The following is a 25,027-nucleotide window of genomic DNA, read 5'->3' on the forward strand; positions in this document are numbered from 1 at the left end:
AGCAAATGAACAATAAATGATGAAAGGTTGATTGTGATCAATTAATTTTTTCAGAATCTCTGTAGAGTTCCACACCAGTCTCTCACCCTGAAGATTGAGATAGATATTAACAGTTTCAGTTTAAAAAAAAAAAGGAAAGCTAAATCTCATATTGTTCATATTTTAAATATTACCTATTTTTATGAAGTCATGTCTATGATCATGGTACTATTAATTTAGTTATTAAATTATTTTCATATGTTTCAGATGTTTGGGGGTCAATGAACAATCTGAAAGGATTGAAGAGTTCAGGGACCTCTGATCAAGCACAATCTTGCTAGGCAATAATATTACCTCAAAATTATTGAATTATGTTGCTAATTTAAAGTGATTCAGTATAGGTTTTCATAATCCGAATCTCAGTTGTAACAGCCAAAATGCAGGTCTTTGCCCTGTTTTTGATTATAGCAAGTTAGGAAAGCCCACTTTAATATTTTGTATCACTACACTTAGAGTGAGGTAACTAAAATAATCAATCTCAGAAGTAGTCATCATCATCATCATTATCTTCTTCATCATTCCTCCAAGTGCAGGGTCGCTTTTTGGATCAAAGAACACCATCTTGCTTGAAGAAGCACAGCATCCAGGTCATGTCTGCATTTTGATGGAGATGGGTGGCGACAAAAAAATTGACCAAATGGCTTGTCACCTGGCTTTAAGTTAGTTTGATCCGTGTTTGATCTGTGTTCACTTTAGCATTGCCCTGATGAGTGGGCAGTACCTCACTGCCAAATATCAAAAGTAGTGATGGCCACATTTTTAAAATTATCACAACATTTACAAATTCCTACATACACGTAGCACTTAGCAGGGAGTGTCCTTTCATCTTGCACCTCATGCATTTCTTGTCTGAACATTTCCCATCAACTGGCCAAAGCAGAGATGGTATTCAGCAGGTTTTGACCAGTACTGGAGAACCGGTAACGAAAATTTTGAATAGTTCGAACAACTGGCAAATACCATCTCTGCCTGGTCCTGCCCCCATCTATTCTCTGCCTCCTGAGTCCCAGCTTTTCTTGCCCTGCACAGAGGAATGGAGCTGGAAAGTAGGTTAGTGGGGTAGGGAGGGAATGGGGATTTTACAGTATCCTTTCCCTGGAGTGGGGTGGAAATGGAGATGTTACAGTATCCTTCTCCTGCCATGCCCATCAAGCCAAGCCACATCCACCAAGCCACGCCCACAGAACCGGTAGTAAAAAAAAAATGAATATCACCACTGGGCCAAGTCACTTTGACTAAGGAGCCATAAGACTCTTAAGAAGCAGTTTTCCTTTCTTGCACAAACATTTGAACATAACTTTTGATTGTCTTTTCTGACAGAGCCAACAACTAACCATTATGGGAAAAGCAGATAGACTTTCACTTCCCTTTGCCAACACAAGCTGGTTATATTCTGTGTCTTGGCGCTTTTCTGAGTCTCTTTATTCTAGGTAACTTTACTAGAGCAGAAAAGCCTATCTTTTGTCCTTGTTTATAAAGGGATATTTTATTCAGAAGGATATACTGTATACAGTACTGATTTGCAAGAGAACAGCTGGACTGAAATTCAAACCTATAATATTGTACTTTGGCGATGATCCCTGAACAGATAGTTCCATGTTCTGGGTTCCATAGAAACAAGAACTTTGTTGAGATAAAAACATGAAGCTAATCTCTTAAAAAGGAAAATTAACACTTGAGTCACCTCACATGTTTAACCTGGAGAATATATTTGAATTATGAACTGCATTCATAGTGTATATGTGTACACAGGGGATAGGTGTTGTAAGTCATTGGACTGGAAATTCAGAAAAAGAACATTTGCTTATAGTGATGTTTTGAAATATGTCATATTGTGAATTAACTTTTATTTGTAATTTCACAACAGAGTGCTCTGTCCACCAGCCGAGATAACTATACTTATAGGTCATTTGATTTCTTTAATGTTATTTCCACATTGTAAACCAGATGTTGAACAGAATAAGAGACTGCTCTAATGTTTTTGTATTGCTTTATGCTTTTTAACATTCTAAGCTGCCCAGTCATCTTGTATTGTGATGGATGGCTAAATAAATAAAGTAAGTAAGTAAGTAAGTCAGTCAGTCAGTCAGTCAGTCAGTCAGTCAGTCAGTCGGTCGGTCAGTCAGTCAGTAAGTGATTTCCCCCACTCCCTGACTGAAATCACCAGATTCCTCAAAGCCAATGGGCATTTTCTTCCTGTGCATAGGTACCATTGCAGAAGTAACTGCTCATAGATGAACACTGAAAATAGATGGTATAATCATGCCGCAATAGATAATGATGTGGCAGCATAGTTGGCAGGATTGCAGAAGCTATGTACCGATACAGAGACATTTATTTGCATACTTAAATAGAAATATATAAAGAGAAGGCCTTCAAAAAAGAATTATTGGGTGAGTAGCACCGTAATCCACAGTTCTGGGATCTCATTCTGCCACACACCTTCTATTTGCAGACTTTGTGAAATTCACTGGACAAAGGGATCCCACCTTGCTGCTATATGCAACGGAAGGCTTCAGCATTTAAATACGTTTCCTGCAATACACATGTGATTAATGCTATTCCATGTTCATAGTGTTTAAGAACTAGAATGCACTTCTGTACGTCTTGGAGTATTAATGTTAAATCTTGATAAAGTTTCTAGGAAGTTTGTTTCTTTTTAACCACTTTTATGACATACATTTAGATATTCTAACTTTAAAGATTTTCATAACTTTTGCAGTATCTTATTTGCTTTAAAAAAAACTGGCCTTGCTTAAAAAAATAAAGGTGATATGAAGAGATCCAGGGTAGGACTTGGAAGTTCCAAGTTTCAAGCCAATCCTCAGCTATGGAAATTCTCAGCTAAGGAAAGTCACTGGATGACTTTGAACCAGCCATTCTGTCCCAGTGGTGGGATTCAATTTTTTTTTTACTACCGGTTCTGTGGGCATGGCTTAGTGGGCATGGCAGGGGAAGGATAGTGTAAAATCTCCAGTCAGAGGTGGTGGCTTTGCCGGCACCATTCCTGCATTCATTACCTGGGATGCCCCATGCTTCTTGCTTAACAACTTCTTATGTGGAAAATCTTGCCTATCTTGGGGTTACGACAGCAACTGGGACTGCCAAGATTATCGCCATTAAGTGATGCAGTCTCATGATACCACTGCATCACTTAGTGACAGCAATGCCAGTCCAATTACTGCTGTAATGAGGTCTATCTGTAATGTCAAATAAAAGATTGCTTTATTTCGCACCAGCCCTGTCTGCAACTGAAATGATAAATGAAGCACTAGTGACATTCAGATGTGGTAAGCTGGTTATTGAGTGCAAACTGGTTATTGAGTGGTTATTGAGTGCAACGAGTATGGGCCTTGATTCAGCAATAATCTGCAATTAAACTGCTTATATACTGTTGTGACTGCTTATATGTGAACACCTGGCCAAATGTTGCATTGGGACAATATTTCTTAATCACAGGGAGCTCAGTAAATTATTCATATATCATGTCAAATATAAACCATAATTAAAATTGGTCATCCTTATACATTGAAATTGAACTACTTTGTCTTACCTATCACTTCATAATAAATTGGGGGAGAAGTTATTTTTGGCAGTCCTGTAATTATAGAAATAATCGTGAGTCTTTATTTATTTGATCCAATTTGTTCAACAATACCAATACAACTTAGCATGACACTAATATTGGCATGGTTTCTTATGATAGACTTTACTATTTAAATTCAAATAGCAGTGTAGCTTTCTTTTAGGCCAACAGAAAGATGAACATTTGTGTGGTTGGCACTGTTCCCAACTAGTTATGGTACTAGTTATGATTTAAAAAACGGATAGACACACACTTCTTTTCTACCTTTTATTCATGCACAAATTCATGAGCAATGTTAACTGAAATTAATTTCTATAGACATTTCTATAGCCTCTCTAATGGCAGAAAACTATACAATCTTAAGACCATTTGCTGTAGCAATGCTTTTATCAAGACTAACGGCACCTGCCTTATAATAGTGCAAGCAATATACGGAACATGGCCTTTTGCCCAACTGCTTATGAAATCATTGCTTATGAAATAATTCTGTATATTTCTTAGATAAAATCACATTGTAATGGTACATGAGAATGACCTTGGGAGACAGGAGGAACAGATAAGAAGCAGCTTAGCCCACAGAAGGAATGGGGGGCATAGCAAACATTCCAGAAGAGACCCTCTCTAGTTTCTTGGATTGTAAAGTTACGGGGGCTGAGAAGATGTATTTTCAGACTTGCAAAGGGCCAAATCAATAGGGTTGTGAAGGTGCATAGGCATGCAGGCATACACATATTTAAATTGGAACAAAAATAGCAGTTGCCTTCATAACAAAAGCAATGTAGTTGTACTGCAGGCATGGCATACACTTATTTGATTTCCAACAGAGGATAGCCAAAATGCCAGATGTGGCCCTCGAGACATCAAATCCCAGGTTTGTTTTAAAAGAAAGAGCTATTACTTCTAGGTGTGAGTCTTGTCTGGACTATCTACCACTTTGGAATGGGTGCTAGCTGGGCAGAATCCCGTCTTATGAAGTTAACTGGGCTTCTTTTCAGCTTGTGGAACCTGAGAAAGGGGATTCCTGAGAAACCCGAGAAAGCCTTTCTCTTGCAAACTGTCCCCCTCCCACCTCTATTGGCTCTCCTGGGGTGCGAGCATGTAAATTATCCCTTCTTTTTTGAGGGTGGGATAAATTCTACCTGCCTTGAAGAAGGTGGGAGTGTACCACCACCCAAGATGCTCATTTGATCTGACCATTTTTGATCATTATTGCTCAATCTCCCACGGTTCCTTTTTAAGGGAAGGCTATTGAGAAAGTAATGCAATTCAGGTTCAGAAGATCTTATAAGAAACAGTTCGTCTGAATCCTTGCCATTTAAGGTCCAATCCTAATCATTTTACATCATTCAGAAATGGCACTGAGTCCTCCAGCTGATGACTGTAACTAAGATCTTGATGGAGGGAAATCAGTGGTGGTATTCTACCAGTTCTGCCAAGCCAGTAGGGCCGAAGAGCAGTGGAGACTGAACCAGTTCTCTCCTATGCGCTGCTGTTGGGCTCACCCACCCATATTAACCTTTATTCCTTGCTTTTGAAGCGCAGCTGCTTTGCGCGGCACAGCAGATTGCTGCGCAGCAGCTGCTGAAGCAACAGGGAGAGTGCAGGATTGCAGGAGGGAAGTCAGAAAGCCTCTGTACCTGAGCAAAGTGCATGTTTGGCACACACGTGCAAAGTGCGCCCACCAAGCCATGCCTACCAAACTGGTGGTAAAAATATTTGAAACGCTCCAGAGGGAAATCTAAAGGCCCTATTGGCTTTTGATACTGTCAACCATGGTGTCCTAATAAACCATCTCCAAGGAGTTGGAGGCGGCATAATTTGATGGTTTATCTTCTGGATGGGCAGTTATAGCATGTAATCATGAGGGACCAGAGCTGTAGCCCTTGGGTGCTCCAGTATGGAGTGTCAAAGGCACCTGTATTGTCTTATGTAATGTATTTATGAAGCCATTAGATGAGGTTTATTTGTCACTTTGGGTTTATATGTCATCAGTATACTGATAATACGTTTAGAATAAAGAAGAAACTAATCTATAACATGTAATAAATATAAGTTTCTGGCTTTTAAGAAAGATGCAAAGTGTTATATGTTAATAATATGTTGTTATGTGGAGAATCCAATACTCAGTTTCCATTGATGGAACTTTTTGTTCCATCAAGGAAGTCTACTCCATCAGCGGAATCAAAGATTCCCAGTGTGTTGCTTTCTGTAGTATCATCTTAGATTCTATTTCTGGAGGACTTGAGAACCTCTGGAGCAATTTCTTTTCAAGACAGGAAGTATGAGCACAAAATCCTGTTACTGATGTGAACATCTGCTTTTACAACATTGGATCTTGCTCCAAGAAAAAGTCTTGTTTATTTGACTTTCAGCATAATCCAGTTTATGCAAACCAAAATGTTATGATCTCTGGGCTCAATTGTACTGACTCTCAAAGAAGATTGCAGCTGATATGTGAGAGATCCCAGCTTATGAAGAATGGAATTTCTAACTGTTTTGTACTCAAAAAATAAAATAAAATAAAAATTTGCTTTTCAAAATAAGTGTCATCTCATTTTAACACTCTAATTTATAGTTTCTTTTTGATTCTGAGGTTGAAATACATCTATATCTATTAAAATATGAATAACTAAACAACTACTGAAAGAATCATAAGGTTTGTGATTTATTTGATATAGATAACTAGGAATACTTTATGCCACTTTCATACTGTTCATTTCAAAGTGTGCGATTAGTGGCACAGTAAAATAGCAAGACTAGTGATAGTTACATATTAAATATTTTAAGGGGTTGCATTAGAAGCATCACAGATAAATAGGACAAGCTTTGCCAACAGCATAATTACACATAAACAAACACTTGAGAAAGACTGCTGGGCTTTCCTCAATAGAATATTAAAAGACCAAAATCTAAGGTGGAATTTTATTTAATGACATAAAAAAAATAAATAAAGGAGTCAGTTTTGAGTTGCAGGCTATATTTTCATCTGCTGTATTTTTTTCTTCCCTATAATTTCAAGTAAGTAGTGCCTACAAGCTTGATGAAATACAGTATGTAGTTTGTTAAATACAGTTTAGGAAGTCCGTACAATAACCAAAAACATGTCATACAGTGATTATACCACGATCAGTAATGGTTTTATATATATAAATATTCTTTTTAATGTTGTGTATATCTTTTACAAAAAGGAAATTATATTGCATACAAATGCAAACATTACAAACTTTGTATACATGTAGCAGTTAAAGTATAGGCAGTTTTGAATCTGTATTTTAACAGCCTGTATTTTAACTGCTACATGTATACTCTATTTAATACACACATCTGCACAGGATCTAGGTGGTTTTTTTTTCCTGGGTTAAGCATATATTCGGGGAGTGACTTTTGTTTGTTAATGCTGTTAAAGCATTTGGTTTTCCCTTCATAATGATGTTTAGTTATTAAACTTATATGCCATCTGATTAAAAACAAGAAAAAATAATCACGCTATTCAAACTGGAAATTTGTATACAGTAGTGGAACTTTACATTGCTAATCCTTAATAATGTAAGAAGCCACTTAAATGATATTTCAAGGATTATCAAATCAGAGACAAATCAGTGTAGGTGAATTTAGGATTGTTATTTGGTTGGTTCATGACAGCTGTAAAGTCATCAATGAAAACATGTAAATGATACCAGATACACAACAATCAAAATACAACAGAATTTTAGATAGTCTTTCATCTCCTAATCAAAGCAATTTGTGTAGGATGTGAAAAATATTTCCTTGTTTATTTATAAAAGATCTATGTAGTATGTAAAATATTATGTAAAAGAGTATTATCTTAGGTAAAAATAACTGTAAGATCAAACATTGTTTTCTTTCCGTTTTAATAAGGTTTTATTTATGTCTTAAAGAGGAGAATTGCAATGCATTAAGCTGAAAATAACTGCAAAATAAAAGTTGAATGGAAAAGCAAATGTTTCATGAATATCAAAACAGATCAAAACAATATTTGTAGCCAACAAACCTGTTTTCCCATTTGGTTTTAGCCACACCTCCATTAGATATTCGCACGTTCAAAAATGGGTATAAATTAACTGCTTTTATTTTGAAGCAAAAGCAACTTTAAGGGCTTGTTTTGAAATATGCTTTTAATCCAGACTGATGTGACTGATGCCTGCTCAAAAAAGCCCCACTTCTGACTATTATTTGCCTTTCAAAATGTAGCTATTTCAATTGAAAGTTGAGATGAGACTTTATCTGAATGAAAGCCTAATGAAGGTGCTATCCTGGATGTAAACTTGTCAGCTTGGAAGACGGGGGGAGGGCGATGTAGAATAATCTGCAGGCAATTAACAATATCCCCAAAAGCCCACATGTAGTGGACTGAACACAAAACAAAAAATACGTTTCCACCATTTTTAGTTGCTATATAGAAAACTGAGGATAAAACATCTGTATGAAATCTTGAACATCTCAGTTACTCTGAATGACCTCCCTAGATGAATGTTTTGGTTATTACTCTTCTTCATTGGTCATAGATAGCAACAACTTGCCAGACTAGACATAAAAGGGATAAGATGGATATTTATCCATCTTTAGATGGAACCAGAGTGGTATTCAGCAGGTTCTGACCAGTCCTAGAGAACCAGTAGTGAAAATTTTGAGTAGTTTGGAGAACCGGCAAATACCACCTCTGACTGGCCCCGCCCCCATCTATTCTCTGCCTCCCAAGTCCCAGCTGATCGGCTGGGTCTTCTTTTGCTGCCCTGCACAGCGCAGCGGAGCTAGAAAGCAGGTTAGTGAGGTGGGGAGGTTTATGGGATTTTGCAGGAACCTTCCCCCAGGAATGGGGAGGGAATGGAGATTTTACAGTATCTTTCCGCTGCCATGCCCACCAAGCCACACCACGCCCACCAAGCCATACCCACAGAACCGGTAGTAAAAAAATTTGAATCCCATTACTGGATGGAACTACCCATACATCTGTATTGTGCCTGTTCATGGCTTCAATTTAAACTTTTGTCCAAAGGTCTCATCTGTGAAGACTCTCCTTTATCCTATTCTCAGTTATCTACTCACAGCGTGCCTCATACTAAAATTATCAGAGCTAATTGTCCTCAATGTAACATCACTTGCCATAGCTCATGAAATTGACTTCATCTCAGGACTATTTTTCCAGTTCCCTATTGAAAACCTTTCCATGCAGATGGAACAGTGGGGTCTGGGAGATGGGATGTTTCATAATCTGCAAGAATTGCAGGCTTGGTATTGCAATCAAAGTCCTGCCTCTTTTGTACATGCTCACAGGTAAAAAGAGTGGGCATTCAGTTGTGAAATTGAGAATGCCAGATTACAGATTCTCCCCCTTCCCCATTGATGCCCATGGGTAGAAAGGTTGGATTTTTTTCCCCAAATGCAAACTGACTAGACTAGGTTAGATCAGGCCATCATTCTGACAAAGATGGGCAGAGAAAGCAAACATAGCAATGGAGAGCCAAGAAAAGATCTCTGAGTTCTCTGGCCATGTAGCTTGTTCAGACTACGGTATAATATTAGCCTTTCGAGGTAGGAGTGGGACAACTTGCCACAGCCAACTAGCCATGGCCAACTCGCCATGGGAAAACTCGCCATGGGACAATTTTAACAATTCTATTTAATTATTTTAAATAAATAAAATTTATTTTAATTTTTACCATTCACATTTCATTCTATCTCTCCTTTTACATCCTTTATTTAATGACTCTGTTACACCAATTCTTTGATATTACTGTAATTCTTGTCCCGCAGCGAGTTGTCAGTGGCATGTTGGCCATGGCAAATTGTGATAGACCACTTCTAGATAGTCCAGGCCAGAGGCAGAACCATGAGTAGTAATTCTGCCTTTATTATACCATTACATTAACAGAAACATAAAACACCGAAAGTATTCCCCACCCCCATTCCTTTTAGTCTCCAGAGAACTAGAGAGAGTTCCTTCTGAAATGCTTTCCCCACCTCCTCTCCTGTGTGCTTTTATATGCCAGTAGTCCAGCCTGCAACTTCTCCTCCTGTCTCCCAAGGTTATTCCCATTACATCTAGCTTGGGGGGGAGGCAGGAGCAGGAGTTACAGGTATCTGAGTCTCGGTGGTTGACAGTGGTTGGCTTGGTGGGGGCTGGACCTGGGGGAGCATATGACTGTTACCTCCTTCAGTTTACACTTGCAAGTGCCATTCTTGCTTATTCTTCAAATTAAAACAATTTTAAACAATACTTTAAGAGTGTGGGCCCCATGCTTTTCTTGATGGCTTAGGATTACAATAGACTTTTATCTTTTTTCAATTAAGGAGACTTGCTGTACGTATTATCAGCCACCTTTCATCCAAGCAATAAATGTTAAATGGATCACAGATGATTTAGTGAAGCTGTTTAAATATGCAGCTTCCAAACCAAGCTAATGTGCAGACATTGATTAGAAAGTGGGTAATGGCATTAATGCAAGCAGAAAGAAAATTAAAATGACCTGGAGGTGGGAAGCATTACCCTATGGAGCTTCTACCTCAAAGTACACTTCTGCTTAGTTAGATTTGATCCCATCCAGAAATAAAATGCTGTTGAAGCCCAACCTGTTAGCTCAAAGAAGCCAGAAGACTAGCCATTATGATCATTATGAATGACAGTAGAACTGAGTTAATACATCCTTGGATGTTGTTAGCGCCTTTCTGCTAATGACGTTCACATCTCCACTGAGGTATTACTAACGCGGTAAGTCTGGACAGGTGCCCATTAATATGGAACTGAATCCTCTACTTTGCAGGAACAGGGAAGAAATTTTACCAAAGCTCCAAACAGTTAATCATTCAGGGACAAGGCAATGGGATGATGGGCAGGCCTGAGGGAAAATGTTGGTGTTCTCTTATGTATTCCTGATAAAATAGTGTTCCTTCTAAATACCTCTAATGTTAATTTATGTAATACAAGTATATAATTCCCTTGATCGTGGGATCCATGACAGAAATCAAAATAAGGGACAACGTAAATACTTGTTAAATTCATCTTTTAGCTGCCATTCCACCAAACTGCAGCAGTGTGTTGGAAACCAATGTTTGTCTCCAGAAAAAAGTTCTCAGAGGTGTAGTTGTTTTAAGTTCCTCTTTTCTCTAAATAGATTGTTTTGAGCTTTATGAATTTGTGCCATAGTTAGTCTTTCCTTATGCACTCCCATGTCCTTTTTATTATATGGAAACACAGAAATACAGTTATTAAAATCCAGACTGTGACTGTGTTATTACCAAAATAAAAAATGGAGGAAAAAAAATAGAAATAGTCAGCAAACAATAGCTAAAAATTTCTAGTTCAAGACCCTGACCATTAACCACATTTTGGAAATAGACACCCCCAGAATGAATAAACTGTTTAAACTTTTTATGGAACTACAATTTAATTGTTGGCAGTGAGGGCTGTGAGGAAGCAGTGTCCCTCAAAAGCTTGCTTAAAGCTCATGAATTCCTCTTTGTCAAAGCATAAGTGAAAAGCATGACGGAGCAAGGAGACAGCATTGTTGTTTAAACCAACATTGCTGACAGCTAGACTGTTTACTTTCAGCCGAGGTTTTTCTTTTCTCTTTATACAAGCCTGTGTCAGTGGGTCACATTTTCACCAAGACAAATGGCTTTAAAAACATGAGAAGTATCAAAATAGACTCAAAATCTGTGCATGCAATGAAAGGAATGTTAGATACCAAGTTTCTCCAACTATTAAGACAACTGGTTAAGGAAAAATGGGGAAGAAGAGACCTGCAAAATGCTTCCTTCCCTGTTTGGCTTTGTCTTGTCCACAAAAACATCTTGCTAGTGACAATATGCTTGGGAGGCTTAATTGAGAGAAGGGGCTCTTAGCTCCAGTTGTTTATAACACGGTGCTAATTAAACCTGCTGAGGCTAGTGTCATTAAAATCATTAAAAGCTATTATAACATCAGAGTGAAAGAGGGACTGGCTTGCATGTCTCCTATGCATCTTCAGAGCTTCACAATCTTTAAAGGCAAAAGTTGCTGCTGCTTCTGGGTCAGTGTTGGAGAACATTCTTCCCATTCTTTCTGAGATTTTCTAAACCCTAGGGAAAACAGAAATGTGGAGAAAACACATAAGCTGTGTTGACTCAACTGCAAGTGCAAATCTTGCCAAGAAGTACGCTGTTGAGAAGTAATTGCTTTGCTCTTCTATGGTTCAAACACAGCAATCAATGGTTTGGTTAACTAAGAATTACTGTGCTAAGCACCATAGGAGGTATCATGCTCTTCAGTTTGAAAATTGGTATGAGAAATGACATTTTGGAAAGCCCATCAGGTGAAATGAAACTGAATTACTTCTTAACTGATGTGTGACAAATCCCCATTTTAATATAGATGAATTATATTGATTTCTTTAAGGCCACAGTGGGCAAACTTAACCACCAGATGTTGGATTGCATCAATCTTTATCCCACATCCATGACCATCAATCATTATTCCACATCCATGCTAGGACCCAAGAGTTTTGTAACATCAAAAGGAAATGTATTTTACTACATACATTTTGCAGGGAAGTTCATAATTTTAGGAGGTAAAGTTAAACTATTTTGTGTTAAAATCTATGCAATTGAATTTGTTTCATTCTCCCAACTTTACATCAATTTATCTCATTGTTCTAGGTGATACGATACATGATTTATTATTTTAATCCTTTAAGTATATCAAAAGCAAATAGCTATCCATGTGTATCCATATACTTACACATTTATACTAACCAGAAAGTAAATGTTGAATATTGGGCCAGTATATACTTCAAAGATTTTGCAAAAGAGCATAGATGTAAATACTATAGGTCAGGAGATAAGTCACCTTGAACAGTGAATTATTATTTTTAAATATAAATGGAATATAAATCAATCAATCAATCAATCAATCAATCAATCCAGGTGGATTGGGACTTGGGGATTTTCCCAACAATTTGGGAGGCACCTTTGTCCACATTCGGTAGACTTTTGGAACACGAAGGGAGCAGGGCACTGGATGAAATTGTTGCAGAAGTTGGGAAGTCGAGCTTCAGCCATTCCAGAGTGGGATGATTCAGACCCTGGCTCTATGTCCTTTGTTACTTAACATCTATTTGAAACTTACTTGTTAATCAGAGGTGAGGTGTATCAGTATGCTGAAGATAGTCAGCTGTTTATGGCCATCCTAGCTAATCTGTGGACGCTATGCAAGTCCTGAATTGGTGTCCAGAAGTGAAAGAAACATGTGTGAGGAGAAATGAGTTCAAATAATTCCTACCATGAAAGTTGCAAGACTCCAGCAATATGATAGGGTTGCATTCCATGGTGCCTTTGCTTAGCTCCAATTGGTGTGTCACTTGTGGCCTGGTTTGGACCAAGATGTTCAAGGGACATGTCCTGATCTCCACAGAACTGGACTATTTCACCCTATTCCACATAGGGCTATCTATGGAATACAAAATGGAAATTTCAACTGATCCAAAATTTGAAGGCTAGATTGATAGCTAGAGAAATTTGCTATTGTAGAATTATATTTATTCTTAGAGCTACAGGTTACCAATACTCTGCATACAATTCAAATGTGCTGGTTGGGGCTATTTCTAAGCCATGGCACCAGAATAGACCCAGAATTTCTTTGCCCATCGAAAAAGTGCTATGGAGAATCCTGCATCCTCCTGCACCCACTAGAAATTGGTGTTCAGACAAAATGTCAAGTGCTTTTAATAAGACTCCCTGCCCCACCTCCTTTACCTTAGAAATATAGCATGTCCCAACTTTCATTTTATTCAGAAAAACACTTTATTTTTGATGTATGCCAGCGTATTCACAGCAAAAAAAAAAGTGTCAGTAAAGATTATTTTATTTTATTTTATTTATTGCCTGGATTTCAAGATACCAGAGCCCAGAGAAAGGGCAGCTGATAACATGTGGGTCATTATTACATTAAAATTAATTTTAATATTTTTTTTCCTTTTTGAATTTTGGGAATCATTTCGAATCCGAGCTATTGGAATGACACTCCAGAACAAATAAAACTAAAAATATTTAGTGAGCTAACAAAGATTGCTGCTTCGTCCCCATTTGGTGCAAGTATCTCATGTGGTTGAGTAACCCAAGGGCAATGCATATGGGACACGATGGATGACATAAGAGACATTAAAAGCTCCTGACCAAAGAAATCTCAGTCACCGCGCTGCATCTCGGATTTCCTTCCCGCCTAAAAATGCAATAAACGATTTGGCAGGAAAAAGGAACCAGTGAAAGATTTTAAATCGCCAATTCACTTCAGGCAGCTTATTCTCCTCTCCTTTGCAGAACAGAAAACATTCACGCTAAAACAGTACGCGCCCCCCGGGCCCGAAGGCGCGGTTCTTCAAACTTCAAGTCTGGCGATTGGCTGGGCGTGGCGAGAAAAAAAGCAGGAGGGAGGGAGGCAACTGGCCATGCTTGTGATTGACGGGCCAGGGAACCCCCCCCCCCATAAGGCATAGGTGGGGTCGAGAGCTGTCCCGAGGCCTTGATTGGCTGAGAAGCGCAAAGGGGGCGTGGTTCCAGGCGGAGGCGGTTTAGGGCTGGGGTGGGGCTGACGGCTTCGGCCAGGGAATTTCAATTTTGAGTCAGACTTAGGGAGACGGTCGGTGCGTGGGGTCGAGCTGGAGGAAGGCAGGTAGGGAAGCGCTCAGCGCGCGTAGCCGGAGCGACTTGTGCCTGTTGGCAGGACTGAGCACGGGACTCGGCGTCAGGCGCCTTTTCCTCCCCTGGGAGCGGGGAAGGCGTGCGAGGCAGGCAGCTGGGCTCCGAGCGAGCGGGAGAAGTTGGGTTTCCCCTTCCTTCTTCGGGCGCCGGAGGTGAGTGGAGATTTGTCGGTTCTGCTCCCCGGGCAGCGGTTACTGCCTCGGACGGGAGGTCCGGCTCCTGTTCATTTTCAGCCCCAGACTTAGGTCGGCTCCGTGGGGTATGTGGCCAGCGCTGCTTCTGCTCTGCGCCCCCCCCCGCCCCTCTTTTTATTTTTCCCTTCCTCCGCCCGGTCGCCTCCTCGTCCTCTGGGCCAAGATCGGTGATGTAGTTCGAGTCGGTGGCGCCTCCGCGAAAGTCAGCCGGGGCTGAGCGAGAGGAGGAGTGGGGGTTGCAGCAGCTCCGCCAGGAAGGCGCTTGCCCTTCGGCCTCGGGGAAACCCATTTCCCTCTTTCCGCGGGATGGAAGAAGGGATAGCGGGGAAGGGGGGGGGGGGGAGGAGACGGACGACGAGTCCGCAACTCCCGGGCCGAGCAGAGTTGGCGCTCTTGGCGAGTTGTTCCGCAGTCAGTAGAGTGAGATGCAGAGATGCGCCGACGGCCCGGAGACGCTTCTTTCGCGCTGAGGTTGGGAGCGGCGCCTTCACTGCCAGTTGAAAGAGAGGGGGGGAAGAGAGAGAAAGGAAAGAAAGAAGAGAAGGAGAAAGAAAAAGAAAGAAAAAAAGAAAGAAAAGACCCTGCGCCGTTGGAAACTTCCTTTAGTTAAGGCTGCATCCTGGAGCCGGCGCTGGTGTTTGTTGAAATCTCCCTCCTTTTTTTACACCTTGCCGTGTGTGTGTGCTCAACACCCAAAGTGCGCCCTGGGGCGAGTATGAGAATGAACAGCGGCGACACTTTTCTGGAAGTTCGCCCACAAAATCTCGGGATCGTAACTTATTAGGGAAGCCGCTGCAAGTGGGAAAGGGGGGAGATCTGTCAACTCTGTTTTTACACATTGGAGACAGCTGCTATGGTTCGTTTTTTTTTTGGTGGTGGGGAACCACCGGGTAAGATCACCAATTTTTTTTTAAACGGGGAAGGCAGGAGTATTTTATGAATGCAGTTAACATATGAATCATATCAAAGTTATTGAAAATGATGATGATTCTAACAGTTTTGGAAAATATTACTGTATTTGTGAGGCTTGTATCCTATCTAGTCTGCAGCAGCCCAAGACAGTGTACTCCTGGTTTTTCTCACAACAGAAACCCTATGAGGTAAATTTGACTGAGAACATTTATCCAGAATGCTTTGGGTGAAGGTGTGCTTGAATTTGGGCCTCTCCAATTTTGCATCTACCATCTTCACAATTATGCATAAGTGATTTCTCTTTAAAAACCTAAAACCCACAATGGCACTTTTATAATGATATTTTTAAATGAAGAATTATGCTTTTTCTTTTTTCTCTGTTAATCTGAGAGGGTGGCATTATACAACAAGTTTTATTCAGGATTTTTCTATTGCACATTTGATAGGACAAAAGAAATTATTCTTCTCCCCAAAGTAGTGGCGCTTGTAAAACCCTAAATTTAATTTATGAAATTTAAAAATGAATATTAGGAAGATACATTTGATATTAGATTATGCTAACATAAGTCTGAATCAGTATGAGGACATGTACATAGAGAAATGATAATTCAGGATTGTATGCACTATCTCTGCATTAAAAATTAAAGTGATAATTCTGGTTTAGGGTAAGTAAGATGGAGAAGACTGAACTCACCAAGAGTTGGGCTTAACCTGATGAAGATGTTAACTTCATACTTTGAAGAGTGAAAGCTTATGAATATTATGTTCCATCTTTTAATCTTACCTAGCTAATTGTTTTTCATTCCTGCAGGATATTCTAGGCTAGGATATTGTATGGTATGAGAAAGTGAAATGGAATAGAATAGGAAAACTGTGACTTGTTTATTTTATAATGTTATGGGAAAGCATTGTTTCTGGATAGCTTGTTGATGAAAATAAGAGAAAGTGGCTAGGGAACTAAGTGTGGTGGAAATATAGATAATAACTTTCTTTTATTTCAACGGAGCTCTGTCTAGATTGGCTTCCGTTTTCAATCTCAAAGGATAAACTGAACTAATATCTTTCTATTGTGACATACAGGAACAAAAGTATGATACAAAGGGTTTTGTCTTTATTAGCTTGCCTTTATGTTTTCCTTCTTTGCTTTTTTCAGCATGCTTTAAAACCATTTTTCTGTAATTTAACCAATCTTCTGTCCTGGAAATGGCCCAATGTACATATCTAGGGATATTTCGTGTAAGAATGGTACAGAGCAAAATTTATTTGCTACACCCTTTTTTCTGAATTTTTGTCCATCTTATGTAATGAAAAGTTTTTTAAACTTGGATCATAGAATTGCTTTGTAAACTTTCAGTTATTTTAATGAATATATTAGCTCAGTATAGTTTATTTAGTGGTTTTATTTTAGTGGTAATTCAAGTTGTTGATCAGTAGTTTTTGGAATAAGCTTAAAACATATTGGAAATAAAACTACAGTCTTAAATAAAATGATTTCAAAAGTGTTTTGGGGTAAAATGATTTGATTATTAAGCAGTCATGGTCATAACATTTGAACATAAGCAACTTGTGCAGCAATAATTATGAACAATTTTGTCCTGTCTCCTGGGAATTGGTTGAAATTTAGCAAACATACAGTAGGAAGACATATCTAGGTAATAGAACAGAGAAAAATTGACAAGTGTATTTCCGTTAATGCAGGTTTTATAATATTTCCAAATTTCTGAAAAGATAATAATGTCCAGATGTAGGATGAACTGGTGTACATGTAAATAGTAAAAATATTGCTAATTTACAGAGAGTTTTTAAAATGTCTCAAAAAAGAGTGTATTTCTACGAATTATTTCTAAATTTTATAGTACCAAATTTCCTTCAACATCTGCAACATATTGATTATGTGCCATTAATTTAGTGTCAACTCTTCCTGACCACATAGATTTTGTCCATGATGATTGGTCCCTGACTTTGTTCTTCAGGTCCTCTACCAATATCTTCAACAGAACCACTAAAACATTCTTCCAGGTCCACAAATGGGATTTTTGTGTGTGTTATGATTGGACTATTAAGTATTTGGAGTAATTACCTGATTTAGGATGTATGATTGCGTGGCAGTTAGGAAAAGTAAACATATTACCTTCCATTGTTTGAAGAGGCGGAATAACATGCCACTCCTTTTGAGACTGTTTGCTTTAATTGTCTTGCTTTCCCTGTTTATACACAAAGACAATGAAAGGTGTAATGAACAAAAAAGGATGTCCCCCTTGAAAGCATACGTGTAGAATTACATGTAGGCATAATTCTGAAATAAACATATTGAAAGCCATATTGTTCTTTTTATTCAACTTTACTGAAACAGCATGTTTCTTTTAGAACCCAAGGGAAGTTTGATTCTTTTATGTTTTAGGAGACATGTCTTTGATTCTTCTAGTTTGAGAAGAAAATGGCTAACATTCATGTGCTGAGAACCACAGAGTGCAATCTTGCAAAACTTCAGATGGGCCTTTTTACTTTTAGCACATGGAATGCAGTCCATTTTGATATTAGTGAGGCATTTATAGTGGTGTCTTTAAGATCGTTAATGAAGATCTACCTTTTCATAAGAACTTTTCTGTGTGAATGTTGCATGAATAGTTTCCATGTTTTTCTTGTTTCCCCCCGATCTTTTTAAAATAAATGCTATTTTTATTCTGCTTTAGCTTACTATATTAAAAAAAGTAAAGATTCAAATTGAGCTTGATTCTGAGTGACTACTTGGGCAAATCTATGTCATTTTCTTGGCAGTCATATGAAAGTGTTTTGTTGCTGTCTTCCCAGGATGCTGATTAGTCTTTCTAACCTAATTTGGTGGTCTTTCAATGTCATCCAGAATTACCTAGGTGCTGCAACCTATCTGGCCCTATTGTATTGTTGTATTTTAATTTCCCTATTACAAACATTCTGACATTTGCAAAGAAAAAAATCATTCTAGAAATTTATCTTTGCTATCTAGTTCTGTTATATAGTATAATAAAAACATATTTACATTGTTTACATTTCTTGTGTTAATATTTTTTTTATTTAGCAAGCAGAGATTAATTTAAGCTGGCCTTTCCAGGGTTTAACTTTTCCCAATGTATTCCTTTGAAGTGTCTTAGAATTTTTACTTGTTTTATAAATTTTTTTCTTCACATTTTTCACATGCATGTTATGAGATTTATTTATTAGATTTATATCTCACATTTTGTCCAAGAATTCAAGGCAGCATACATGACACTTGACCTGTAATTCTTGACTTTCAAGAAGTTAAAACTAGAATAAAGGTATCCTTGACTTACAGCAGTTTACTTAGTGATTGTTCAAAGTTATGATACTGAAAAAAAATGACTTATGACCATTTTTCACGCGATCATTACATCCCCATGGTCATGTGATCAAAATACAGATACTTGGCAACTGACTCACATGATGGTTGAAGTGTGCCTGGGTCATGTGAACACCTTTTGTGACGTTCTGACCAGACAAGTCAATGGGTAAGCCAGACTCACTTAACAACCATGTTACTAACTTAACAACTGCAGTGATTTACTTAACTGTGGTAAGAAAGGTCCTAAAATGGGGCAAAATTCACTTAACAGCTTTCTCACTTAACAACAGACATTTTGGACTCAATTGTTGTAAATCGAGGACTACCTATCTGTTACAAAGGTGTAAACAAAACTGGGAAGTCTTTTCTATTAGAATATAGTGTGATCTAGTTCTCCCTACTGATTAAACTTCTTCAAAGGTAATGTAAATTTGTTTTTCTAAGAAAAGGTAGTATACAGTATTCAAGCTCATTGCTTGGTTGAAGTAGGTTCATCTAAGTCTATCTTGTTGCCTTTGTTACAAGAGGATATTGATATTCCTTTTAAGATTTCTGTTAATAGTGAGGCAGTATTGTTTATTTTCTATAATTTGTACTGGTTTATAACTTAATAGGAAATAATCCTGTTGAACTTGTTGCTATTAATTATGTGATGTGCTGTACAAATATTTAATACAATTTACAGAATAGTTTTATATAGCTATATCTGTCAGGTTCCAAGTAATACAATCATCATAAAATTCAGACTTGACAATATCTTAGAATATAATAAATATAATACCAATTACAAAATTAATGTATTATTCATTTGGATTATTTATATACAATACTTCCAAAATTTCTCAAAACTTATATTTGTTTTGTTTATAGTCTTGGCAAACACGGCCCTTTATGTGAGGCCACAGAGAAGCAGATTTCACATTAGAGATATAGGTACAAAACTTTGTGAACTTGAAACATTGAACTGCTTCAGATAAGATTGGACCAAGTTCCTCTAAAGTTGAACTCAGGACAAGACATTTCACCTAAATACCATAAATCCATGCTTCTACTGTGACATCTGATTACCTACTATTTTTTATTAGCTATTTGCTATTTTTGCTACCTTGGGAATAAATTATGATGTATGGGCCAAATGTTTTTGCCACACAGTACTTTCTTCAGTGAGTGGACTTAACAACTACCTATTTATATGGGTAAACTGAATTACTTTTCATTTCGTTTAAATAAATTATTGATATTAAATATAACAAAGATTCACCCAATCAATCTCTTCCCACTAATCAAGTTATTTTAAAATGGAGTTAAAACAAAAATGTGACTTTAAATATTAATATTCTTGCTCATAGATTTTGCATCAACTCATTCATTGGCCACTTGTCATAGTCTCTTCAAATAGTTTTAAGCACGTCTCCTTTGCTTCAAATTAGGGACTTAGGTGCCTAACTTCTAATAGGTTGTGTGCTACAAAAGTAAGTGGTCTAACATAATCATGTATTATTTTGGAATTGATAAGGAAATGTGGACCTTGGTATTCTAATTTGAAGTCTACTGCTGAGTTATCCTATTTCAAGTCTACTCTTCTGTTTCCATGGTAGTGTTCTGCCAGCTAGAATAACATTCCACATTGGATATAATTGTTCTTGATATCTAGAGAATCCACCTGGAGAAGATTTAGGCTATGGATGGATCAAAGTGGAAGAGATGTCTTGCTTTGTAACTGGAAATTCACACTTTGCATTGCTTGAAGTAACTTATAAGGAAAGATAATTGAGATATCTGTTACCAGTTATCTTTATATAAGCACAAAGCAATGTTAGGGATTTTTTAAAAAAATATATAATTTGAAGTAGATTGAACCTAATTTTCAGGAAACCTAGTAGTACGCCTGCAATCTAACCTTTGCCTTTTCATATGTATTCCAAATGGCAGCATCATACTTGTCAGCATAGTGCTGTATGATCAGAAAGCTATTCTTTTGTTTCCTGTTGATGGTTTGTTTCCTTTGTCTTGCGTAAGTAGTTTTTTAAAAACACTTGAGATATGCTACTAACATATTGTGATTTTTTTTCTTTATTCAGCAAATGTTGAAACTGATGACAGTGCACATTTATGGAATGCATAGATGTAAGCTGCTATGTATTTAAATAAGCTGGTTATGGATTACAGTTTGTGCTTGCATTAGAAAAATCAAAAGTAGAGAAGCTGAGAAACAGTTTCTGGGATACTTCTACTGGAACAAGACACATTTTTCTTTTCTCTTGCACTCTCCTGTGCTATCTGGAAAATCTACTTTGGTGCATTGTGATACTTTTGGAACAATGTTTATGAGTTGCCTGTGGGGCTGCCAGGAAGGGGGAACTAGCTTTCTACTCTTATTGGTGTCTTATTGGTGTCTTTTCATAACTCTTGACAGATGGGTGTCTAATTGCTTTAACATATTCAGAGAATCAGAGCCCATGACTAGCTATTGGATTCTATTGAAAGCAACTGTTCTATTTTTCTCAACTGGTACAAAATATTTGTATTTGTTTTGGCATAAAATTGAAGTGTTTTATTGCAGGTTTGAAATAAAATGAATCTTGAAATCTAGTGTTTTGTCAAAGCTGTGTAGCATAAAGGAACTGCATTCTTGTGTATGCACAAAAATGAGCAAAGTTTTAACCACAATTAGTGGAGCAAGTCATCATGGTTTATATGATACGCAAATCACAGTAGCTGCGCTTTCACAACATGCTTTCTCAAAGAAAACTATGTTGTGATGTAGCATAAATTTCAAGTCTGTCAAGTTGGCCCATTCAAAAACAAGATGATAACTAACTTCACAAAAGTTTACCATCTTTCATTGAATTTGAAATAAAGGTAGTCCTCAACTTATAACCATAATTGAGCCCAAAATTTATGTTGCTGAGATATTTGATAGTGATTTTTGCCTGATTTTGGGACCTTTCTTGCCACAGTTGTTAAGTGCATTACTGCAGTTGTTAATGAATAACATGGTTGTTAAATGAATCTGGCATTTCTGTTGACTTTGCTTGTCAGAAGATCACAAAGAGCATGACCCTGGGATATTGCAACCATCAAAAATATGATCATGGAAATGATACAGCGGTTGTTAAATGTGGAAAATGATGCCATTGTCAGTGCCATTGTCAGTGCCATTGTCTTTGAATAGTCACTAAATGAATGTAAGTCAAGAACTACCTGTAGTTTTAGTACTTATACCTGTAGGTTAAGTACTAAATGTGTCCAAATGCTAAGAGTTGCATGTTTATCAGTTCTATAGCAATATGAATAACAGAATCTGTTTGCCCATTTATTTATTTTGCAGTTTTATTCAAATTTTAACGGAAAACAATCCCTAAGTGGAAGATTTTACAATGTAAAAAGAAAAATTCAAATACAGATTTACAAGTGTTCCTTTACACATTTATTAGTAGTAGATTGCAGTAGATTCATTTTTAATAGAAATGTTTAGTAAGCAATCTGAATGACAATGATAATATTGAGTAAGGAATGTAAACAAATGTAAAGCACTTATGGAGTGGCATATAAGTATAAGTGCTATTGCTATTATGTCTCTCTGAATAGCTTTTTTGCTATTGGTAGTGAGTGACCAATCTTGAAAAAGTTCCATGAAGTTGTATTTTGATCAAAGAAAAATAAGCACATGATTGAACAGGCTTTACTGAAAGTAATTTATCAGGGCATTTATCTTACCAAAAATTTAGAGATTTATTTTGTTTAGATCTAGCAGAAACATGGACGTAGGTGACCATGTTGAGATAGTATGCTTAGATTTTCAATTTTTTTCACCAGTGCTTAAGAAAACATAATGTTCATGAGATTGCAAAAAATTATTGGAGAAATTTGATTTGCTTTATACTGTATCTTTACATTTGTAGTGTGATAGTGTTATAAATTAAATGAACACTTGAAATAGTCAGATACAAAGTTCATAGTAATATTGCTTCAAATTTAAGGAAACCAATATTCTAACATTGATAACATTTTTCTTCTTTTGTTTATCTTAAGTAAATTGTTCTTGGAGAAGCGGAAGTGTAATATTTAACATATGTAATTACTTGAGAATAAAATTGAAGATGCAGTCCAACTGTTCTTGATATTAAGAAATGGAAGCGTAACTCGAAACGTATTAAGGCTTAAACTTTAAAATGAAATATTCATTTCTGGAATAACTTTATATGAAAATGTGAACAGACTAATAGTTAAAGTTAATAGCATCTTAAATTAGTTTATGATCTAGCATTTCAACTGGTAGTTTCATTTTAATTTTAATCTTGGAGTCCTAGTGGACATTTCACTTAAATTTGAGCCAATAGTGTACTACAGCTGCCATCGCAGTTCTAGCCTGCATTAACAGAGGGATAGAATCAAGATCACGTGAAGTGTTAATACCACTTTATAATACCCTGAGAAGACAGTTGAATATTGCACCCAGTTTTGGTTGCCATGATATAAAAAAAGATGTTGAAACTCTAGAAGGAATGCAGAGAAAAACAAAAATGATTAGTGGACTGGAGTTTAAAACAATATGAAGAATGGTTGCAGGAATTGGGTATTTCTAGTTTAATCACAAGGCTGTTGGTTCTGTTGACAGAAGAAAGCAATGAATTGGTAACAGGTGACAAAGCAGAATGTCTTGCCTTATAATTTATAGCTATCTTTTCTTAAGAAGAAAACTAGGTGGCCATTATTATGTCTCTAGTGAAAGGGGCGGGGGATTGCAATTTAGGATGATCAAAGAAAGATTAAAAATACTTAGCTAATTCAAATGAATTCAAGTCTCCCAAGCCAGGTTAAATGTATCCTAAGATTCTGAAAGAATTAACAGAGGTTAAAACAGAACTAGCATCTGTGATGCCATGGTGCTGCAATGGTTACAATGCAGCATAGCAAGCTAATTCTGCTGACTGCCAGCAGTTCAATTCTCACCGGCTCAAGGTTGACTCAGTCTTCCATCTTCAGAGGTCGGTAAAATGAGGATCCAGATTGTTGGGGGCAATATGTTGACTCTGTAAACTACTTAGGGAGGGCTATAAAGCATTGTGAAGCAGTATATAAGTCTAAATGCTACTGCTAGTGTTATGTGTACTGGTTAAGAACTCATGGAGAACTGACAAAATTCCAAGAGACTAGAAGAGAACAAATCTTCACATGTGCAAAAAAAAACAGAAGGGATAGAAAATTGCAGACCTGTCAGTTTGATTTCTGTGCTGTGCAAGATTTTTGAACAGATTAAAGAGCATGTTAATAAACACTTGGACAGTAATGCAGAAATCAACAATAGCCAATATGGCTGGTCATAAATAAGTAATGCTGGACTGTTGCAGGCTATCTCCCATTTGACAGAATTGATAATTTAATTGATTTGGGGGAGTGATGTGGACATATTTATTTCCTAGGCTTATATGCTGCTCCAATTCTGAAGAAATCTGTTTGGCTAACACTTCTATAAGAATGTTAAAATCAAAATAGACACCGAGGAACAATCCAGCATCAGGCCAAATTCTATAATGGAGACCAATTACTTCCAGAACTTTCTTGATAACTGCCCTAAAACCCAATAGCATGGGATTTGAGGTACATTGCTCCAATGAATGAGAGCTGCAGGGAGAATACATGTCCCCTTATTAGTCTTTAAGAGAAGCGACCTGGAGGGAAACTGTCATTTTTAATTTTATGGGGCCTATAGAGGGTGACAACCATCACTTTCAATTATATCCAGAAACAGTTCGTGATGTAAAGATGTAAATGCTCCTACCACAACACCAGTAGCTGAATTCTTGACCATTTGAAGTTTCTGGATACTCTTAAAAGGCAATCATACTCTTAAAAGGCAACAATAACTTGCTATGTGTGAGTTAATTAAAGCATAACTGGAAACAAGGGCCTAAAATCCAAGAATGGTCATTATCGATGCCTTAGCCACATCTGCTACTTGCTCTTCGAGCATGAGCTGTGAGTTGGAAGACTCTCAAATTACAAACTATCACCTCATGAGGAAATGTGATCCAGAAGCAAGGATTATCTCTGGAACTGGAATGTTTTCTACACCCACAGTTACTCTGTTTTCTGGAATTAAACCTGATAGTGTTCTTCCTCACCCAGATCAGACATTAGAGTTAGAGCTTTCATTGGATCTCCTATTCAGCCTGGAATTGAGATGTACGAATAAATATTATGAATGTAGTGTTGAAACCTGGCTATCTCTCTCTCCCCCCCCCCAAAAAAAAAAAT

At 37.4% G+C, this 25,027-nt stretch overlaps 1 protein-coding gene across 42 annotated transcripts in view; it reads left to right on the top strand.

The window, feature by feature from the left end:
- The window catches only part of EPB41L2 (erythrocyte membrane protein band 4.1 like 2), a 113,036-nt gene that overhangs the window by 9,577 nt on the left and 78,432 nt on the right, over positions 1 to 25,027 (top strand). For 16 of the 42 annotated variants that reach the window (XM_087940906.1, XM_087941115.1, XM_087940983.1 and 13 more), the window contains exon 1: positions 17,405 to 17,489. The exons of 1 other annotated variant lie outside the window; for it this stretch is intronic. In XM_087940906.1, the coding sequence (XP_087797032.1) occupies positions 17,474 to 17,489 (16 nt within the window). In that variant the 5' untranslated portion in view covers positions 17,405 to 17,473. Of the gene's footprint in view, positions 1 to 14,243; positions 14,473 to 14,872; positions 14,986 to 15,561; positions 15,615 to 17,404; positions 17,490 to 25,027 lie in introns of those variants that run through there. 25 more of the 42 variants (XM_087940919.1, XM_087941031.1, XM_087940968.1 and 22 more) reach the window with 7 other exon arrangements.

The sequence above is a fragment of the Pseudonaja textilis genome, chromosome 1 (genome assembly GCF_049901715.1).
Source record: "Pseudonaja textilis isolate UNSWEBS1 chromosome 1, rPseTex1.2, whole genome shotgun sequence".
NCBI lineage: Eukaryota > Metazoa > Chordata > Lepidosauria > Squamata > Elapidae > Pseudonaja > Pseudonaja textilis.